General features: G+C 43.7%; 1 protein-coding gene across 2 annotated transcripts in view; it reads left to right on the top strand.

The window, feature by feature from the left end:
• CCDC117 (coiled-coil domain containing 117) overlaps positions 1-7,608 on the top strand; it is an 18,498-nt gene that overhangs the window by 2,628 nt on the left and 8,262 nt on the right. For both annotated transcript variants that reach the window (XM_011995733.1, XM_011995734.1), the window contains exons 3-4: positions 4,844-5,068; positions 6,945-7,082. In XM_011995733.1, the coding sequence (XP_011851123.1) occupies positions 5,001-5,068; positions 6,945-7,082 (206 nt within the window). In that variant the 5' untranslated portion in view covers positions 4,844-5,000. The remainder of the gene's footprint in view (positions 1-4,843; positions 5,069-6,944; positions 7,083-7,608) is intronic.

Here is a 7,608-nt window from a genome sequence, read left to right as displayed (position 1 = left end):
CCGTGTTAGCCAGGATGGTCTCGATCTCCTGACCTTGTGATCCGCCCGTCTCGGCCTCCCAAAGTGCTGGGATTACAGGTGTGAGCCACCGCGCCTGGCCAGTTGTGTGGAATTCTATTGCGGGACTTGGTATAGATAATTAACCAATTTCCTATTGATGGATTTCTAAGTTATTTTCTAATCTTTTGCTATTACAAATCTACCCTGACCATTCTTTTGAAGTTCTTTGTATATGTTTGGAAGTATATGAATGGTTTCCTTGATGCGGAATTGCTGGGTCTTAAAGTGTGTGCATTTTAAAGTTCGAATGTGAGTTTTTGCCAATTTATATGCCCATTAACGTCTTCTCAACACAAGTGTATTTTTAAACTTTGGGATTGCTGCCTAACTAATACATGAAAAATTACATCTCATAAACAAGCAGTCTAATAGAAAAAGAAGTAAGGCCAGGCGCGGTGGCTCACTCCTGTAATCCCATCACTTTGGGAAGCCGAGGCAGGTGGATCACGAGGTCAGGAGTTCAAAACTAGCGTGATCAATATGATGAAACCCGGTCTGTACTAAAAATACAAAAATTAGTCAGGTGTGGTGGCAGGTGCCTGTAATCCCAACTACTCGGGAGGCTGAGGCAGGAGAATCGCTTGAACTTGGGCAGCAGAGGTTGCAGTGAGCCGACATTGTGCCACTGCACTCCAGCCTGGGTAACAAAGTGAGACTGTCTCAAAAAAAAGAATAAGAAGTAAAAAGATTTCTCAAAGATAATATCCAAGAACAACCAAATAAAAAAGTGTTCAACCTCATTATCTTTAGGGAAATGCGTATTAAAGCCACAATGAGATGCCACTCTACCTCCAGATATTGGGATGCATGTGAAGCACCAGGAACTCTTAAACATGGGTAGGAGTGTAAATTGGGACCATTAGTATCATTAGGCATCCACATTAAAGTCCTGATTTGGCATCCAGCGTAGTGCCTCATGTCTGTAATCCCAGCACTTGGGGAGGCCAGGGTAGGTGGATTTCTTGAGCCCGAGAGTTTGAGACCAGCCTGGCTAACATGGCGAAACCCTGTCTCTACTAAAATACAAAAAAATAGCTGGTGTGGTGGTGCGTACCTGTAATCCCAGACACCCCAGAGGCTGAGGCAGGAGGAGAATGCAGAGGTTACAGTGAGCCAAGATTGTGCCACTGCACTCCATCTTAGGCAACAGAGCAAGACTAGATTACCATTTTGGGATGCTGGCTGTATTCTGTATCTTTTCTTTTGTTTTTTTCGCCAGTTACTTTGTTGCTCAGGCTAGAGTGCAGTGGCACAGGCTCAGCTCACTGCCACCTCTATCTCCCAGGTTCAAGCGATTCTCCTGCCTCAGCCTCACAAGTAGCTGGGATTACAGGAGCATACCACCACGCCCAGCTAATTTTTTTTTTTTCTGAGACGGAGTTTCACTCTTGTTGCCCAGACTGGAGTGCAATGGCACAATCTCCACTCAGCACAACCTCTGCCTCCCAGCTTCAAGTGGTTCTCCGGCTGTACCTCCTAAATAGTTGGGATTACAGGCATGTGCCACCTTGCCTGGCTAATTTTGTATTTTCAGTAGAGACAGGGTTTCTCCATGTTGATCAGGCTGGTCTGGAACTCCCGACCTCAGATGATCCTCTTGCCTTGGCCTCCCAGAGTGCTGGGATTACAGGCATGAGCCACTGAGCCCGGCCAATTTTTTGTATTTTTAATAGAGAAAGGGTTGTGCCATGTTGGCCAAGCTGGTCTCAAACTCCTGACCTCAAGTGATCTGCCTGCCTCGGCCTCCCAGAGTGCTGGGATTACAGGCGTGAGCTACTGTGCCAGACCAGTATACTGTAGCCTTTTTTTTTTTTTTTTTTTTGAGATGGTGTCTCGCTCTGTTGCCCAGGCTGGAGTGCAGTGGCACAATCTCGGCTCCCTCGGCACAACCTCTGCCTCCCAGGTTCAAGTGATTCTCCTGCCTCAGCCTCCCGTGTAGCTGGGACTACAGGTGTGTGATAATTTTTTGTATTTTTGGTAGAGACGGGGTTTCACCATGTTAGCCAAGATGGTCTCGATCTCCTGACCTTGTGATCTGCTCGCCTCGGCCTCCCAAAGTGCTGGAATTACAAGCATGAGCCACTGCGCCTGGCCTATTCTGTGTCTTAAATTACATTGTCATTATTGTTTGTTTTGTAATTATTTGTTAAGCTGTATGTTTGATGTAATTTTACGTGTGTAGGATTTTATAGTTAAAAAGGTTAAAGAAGTTTAGATTGTTGTTTTAATTTATATTTGTTAATTATAAGTGATATTGAACTTCTTTTCTTTTCTTTTTTTTGAGATGGACTCTCACTCTGCCGCCAGGCTGGAGTGCAGAGCTGTGATCTTGGCTTACTGCAACCTCTACCGCCCAGGCTCAAGTGATTCTCCTGCCTCAGCCTCCCAAGTTGCTGGAACTACAGTCGCGCACCACCAGGCCCACCTTATTTTTGTATTTTTAGTAGAGACGGGGTTTCACCATGTTGGCCAGGGTGGTCTTGATCTCTTGACCTCATGATTCACCCGCCTGGGCCTCCCAAAGTTCTGGGATTACAGGCACAAGCCACTGCGCCTGGCTGTTTATGCATATTTTCTATTGGCTTATTGATCTTTTTCTTACTCATTTATAGGAATTTTTTTTTTTTTCTTTTTGAGATGGCTCCTCACTCTGTTGCCCAGGTTGGAATACAGTAGCATGATCTGGGTTCACTGTAGCAACCTCCGCCTCCTGGGTTCAAGCGATTCTTCTGTCTCAGCCTCCGGAGTAGCTGGAATTACAGGTGCATGCCACCATGCCTGGCTAATTTTTTGCATTTTTAGTAAAGACAGGTTTCACCCTGTTAGCCAGGATGGTCTCTATCTCCTGACCTTGTGATTCGGTCACCTAGGCCTCCCAAAGTGTTGGGATTACAGGCGTGAGCCACCACGTCCTGCCAGGAAATCTTTATTAAGGAAGTTAGGGGTTTATGTGTGTTGCACTTGTTTTCTTCAAATTTATCCTTTGTCTTTTAATTTTGTGTATGATTTTTTTCTGCCATTGGACACTTTGGATTTTCTAAACTTGTTGATACGTAGATTCATAAAACATTAGATTTGAAAGTTCCCTTAGTTTAAAAATCACTGGGTCCGGCGCAGTGGCTCATGCCTGTAATCCTAGCACTTTGGGAGGCCGAGGCAGGCAGATCACCTCAGATCAGTAGTTTGAGACCAGCTGGGCCAACATGATGAAACCTCTTCTCTACTAAAAATACAAAAATCATCTGGGCGTGGTGGTACGTGCATGTAGTCCCAGCTACTCGGAGGCTGAGGCAGGAGAATTGCTTGAACCCAGGAGGCGGAGGTTGCAGTGAGACCCACTGACCAGAAAATATTTCTGTTCCTTATTGCCTTGGGATTACTGTGGATAACACAGGAAACTTTTTGCTTTTATCTTTTGGGGTTCCCTCTTAAGATGTTATTATAGATGCCTAAATAAATAAAAAGTTTAAAGTATAGAAACTATTGGCTTAAAAAGTTAACCATCTTTAATTTACAAATGGAGGTGGGATGAGACATTTGGATGTCTAATGCCCAGAAGTGTGCTATCATATTATCTTTGGGACTTAATTATCATCGATCTCTATTTAGAAAGTGAACCTACAGGCATGAAATAACTTAGCCTAAATCATGTTGTTGGAGGTCAGAGTGCAGAACCCAGCTGTTAAACTCATTTGCTTTTTATAGTGGAATTGTTAGATTGTGTGGGGAAATTACCTGTTCCCTTTAGATTTATTTTGCTTTTTGGGGATGTGGACTCTCTCACTGTGTTGCTTAGGTTGGTCTCAGACACTGGGCTCAAGTGATATCCTTCCGCAGCTTCCCAAGTAGCTGGGACTGTAGGCACACACCACCACACTTGCCTTATTCTGCTTTTTCCTCAAGATGCAACTCATTACTTTACTGTGACACTTTGGAGAAGCCAGGTTAGTTTTTCTAGGTCCTAGTTTCCAAATAAAAAAAAAAAAAAAAAAGGGATTTGATGAATTCTTAAGTTTCTATGAAGTACGAATTTGTTTAGGATATGAAGACATTATGTTGCAAAGTGGGAGAAAATTGGACCCCACTATTGGTTGGACACTGATAGAGCCTCTGACATTTTGAAGGGGACCAAGAAATTAATGCTGTCCCCCACACCTGTAATATTAATACTTTGAACAAACCTCATGAGATGTACATTTTTGCCCTAAGGGAATATAGAATGGCTGCCAGACCATCTCCCTATATGTTTGATGGAGCAGTAGCAGTATGACAAAATATGCTGAATTGCTGACTTTTGGTTTCTTTGTTTCATTCATTCATTCATTCATTCATTCATTCATGGTTTGAATTAGTGTCTCACTATATTGCCCAAGCTGGTCTTGAACTGTAGGCTCAGGTGATCCTCCTACCTCAGCCACTCCACGTGCTGGTATTACAGGTGTGAGCCACCACGCCCAGCCAACTTTTGGTTTCTTTACTTCCCACTTGCCCTTTCCAGAGCCAAATAAGCAGGAATGACTTTAAGGTCCCACACTGAACACTTAACTGTTTGAACAGGCAAAATCTTGCAGGTGCATCTTTATTTGGCAAAGAGCAGTAGAAGAAAGCAGTTCAGTGTGGCTGTGAGAATAGCAGGAAAAAAATGCAGTATTTTCCATCTTGTAATCACACACTGTCAAAAAAGTTAGTTTTTTAAATATAAAAATTTGATTGGAGATAGGAATGATAAACGTTTCATTTATATTAGTTGGGATTTTCATTGAATTTTTTTTCTGTTTTTTAGTTGTCCAGTAAGAAAGAAAAGGATAACTGAAGCAGAGCTCCGTGCTGGTCCTAATGACTGGATTCTTTGTGCGCATCAGGATGTAGAGGGGCATGGAGTAAATCCCTGCATTAGTGGCCTTTCCGTACCTGGGATATTAGATGTTATTTGTGAAGAAATGGATCAGACAACTGGAGAACCACAGTGTGAAGTTGCCCGAAGGAAGCTTCAAGAGATTGAGGACAGGTAACTGGGCAGTGTATATAGCTGCTTTTTTGCTGTTTCCTTGTAATATCTCTTCTCATATAAGCTAATTCTGTTTATCATTTGGTGATACCTTGATCCTTAACCTCTCAGAAAGACTGTAAGTCAGAGAATTCAAAGCGTATGTTTTTTTTTGTTTTGTTTTTTTGTTTTGTTTTGTTTTTTAGATGGAGTTTTGCTCTTGTTGCCTAGGCTGGAGTGCAATGGCACCATCTTGGCTCAGTGCAACCTCCGCCTCCTGGGTTCAAGCGATTCTCCTGCCCCAGCCTCCCGAGTAGCTGGGATTACAGCCATGCGCCACCAAGCCCAGCTAATTTTGTATTTTTAGTAGAGACAGGGTTTCTCCATGTTGGTCAGGCTGGTCTCGAACTCATAACCTCAGGTGATCCACCCGTCTCAGCCTCCCAAAGTGCTGGGATTACAGGCGTGAGCCAACCCGCGCCCCCCCCCCTTTTTTTTCTTTTTTTAATTGAGACAGGGTCTTGCTTTGTCACCCAGGTTGGAGTGCAGTGGCTCACTGCAGTCTTGACCTTTCAGGCTCAACACATCTGTCCCCCTCAGCCTCCCGAGTAGCTGGGACTGCAAGCATGCACCACCACCCCTGGCTAATCTTTGTGTCTTTTATAGAGACGGGATTTCACCATGTTGCCCAAGCTGGTCATGCATTCTTGGGCTCCAGCAAGCCGCCTGCCTCAGCCTCCCAAAGTGCTGGGATTACAGGCGTGAGCTACTGTGCTGGGCCAGTATACTGTAGCCTTTTTTTTTTTTTGAGATGGTGTCTCGCTCTGTCACCCAGGCTGGAGTGCAATGACACCATCTCAGCTCACTGCAACCTCTGCCTCCCAGGTTCAACCAATTCACTTGCCTCAGCCTCCTGAGTAACTGGGATTACAGGTGTCTGCCACCACACCTAGCTAATTTTTTTTGTATTTTTATTTTTATTTTTGGAGACAGAGTCTCACTGTGTCGCTTAGGCTGGAGTGCAGTGGTGCGATCTTGGCTCATTGCGATCTCCGCCTCCCAGGTTCAAGCAATTCTCCTGCCTCAATCTCCTGAGTAGCTGGGATTACAGGTGCCTGCCATCACACTTGGCTAATTTTTGTATTTTTAGTAAAGACAGGGTTTCACCATGTTGGCCAGGCTGGTCTCGAACTCCTGGCCTCAGGTTATCTGCCCATCTCGGCCTCTCAAGTGCTGGGATTACAGGCATGAGGCACCGTGCCCAGCCATGAAGTATGTGCTTTTAAAGTGAATTCTCATAGAACTGCTAAGTGTTTTCACTTACTGTCTCTGAATATTAATTTTGGTTTATGTGATAATTCTCTGAAGAACATTCAGATTTGATTATATGTAAAACTTTTTTGTTAAATGAAATGTTGAACAACCCCCTGAGTATAGGTTTTTTTGTTTTGAGACGGAGTCTTGCTCTGTTGCTCAGGCTGGTGTAGAATGGCACGATCTTGGTTCACTGCAACCTCCACCTCCTGGGTTCAAGTGATTCTCCTGCCTCAGCCTCCTGAGTAGCTGAATTACAGGGATGTGTCACCACACCCGACAAATTTTTGTATTTTTAGTAGAGATGGGATTTCACCATGTTGGCCAGGCTCTTCTCCAAATCCTAACCTCAGGTTATCTGCCTGCCTCAGCCTCCCAAAGTGCTGGGATTACGGGTGTGAGCTGCCACGCCCAGCCTGAGTATACCTTTTATACTCAGGTATAGCCTCATTTTTTGCTTAGTCTATTGCTGTATTACTTACTGCTTTTATCCTTTTGTATTTTTAAAATTTTGTCTAAATACTAGAATATATAATAGCTTGTCTAAATATTTTTTCTTCTGCTGATGCCTTAATTGATTTAGGATAATTGATGAAGATGAAGAAGTTGAAGCTGACAGAAATGTTAACCATCTCCCCAGTCTTGTCCTTTCTGATACCATGAAAACAGGTTTGAAGAGGGAATTTGATGAAGTTTTTACAAAGAAAATGATTGAGTCTATGTAAGTTTTGGTACCTGATTTCTATTTATTTATGATCTTGCAGGGAAAACCCAGTGTCTAGATTCTGCCCATCCTGTCCTCGTCAGCTCTTTTTATCTCCTGATCACCAGGCAATCGGAGATTGGCTTTTTCCTAGTTCATTGGGTTGAGCAAAGTGCTTTACAAGTAGAAGTTTGAAGTGTGGGGAAGTGGCTGCCTTGCCTACTTACTCTTTCGTTCCTTTGAAGACCTAAAATGGACTGTAGTCTGCTATTTGGAAATGGGATGACTGGCAAGAGAGCCCAGTCTCTCAAGTTCTTGTGATAGGATATAGGAACCACATTTCAAAGGCTCCTGTTTACCCGGCTTTCTAAATTACCCAGGAACAACATTGAGGCCTAGGAAACAAAAAAAAAAAGTGGCCCATCAGTGAAAGTAGTTACTGCAAAGACCGCAAAACAAAGCTCATATTCTTGGCTCATTAGCATAGTCCTTCCAGGCCTTTAGCAGAGCTGTTTTGCTTTTAATCTAAACACAGTTTATGAGC

This window comes from Mandrillus leucophaeus, unplaced genomic scaffold (genome assembly GCF_000951045.1).
Source record: "Mandrillus leucophaeus isolate KB7577 unplaced genomic scaffold, Mleu.le_1.0 Scaffold496, whole genome shotgun sequence".
Taxonomy (NCBI): Eukaryota; Metazoa; Chordata; class Mammalia; order Primates; family Cercopithecidae; genus Mandrillus; species Mandrillus leucophaeus.
This window is presented reverse-complemented; position numbering and strand designations above follow the sequence as displayed.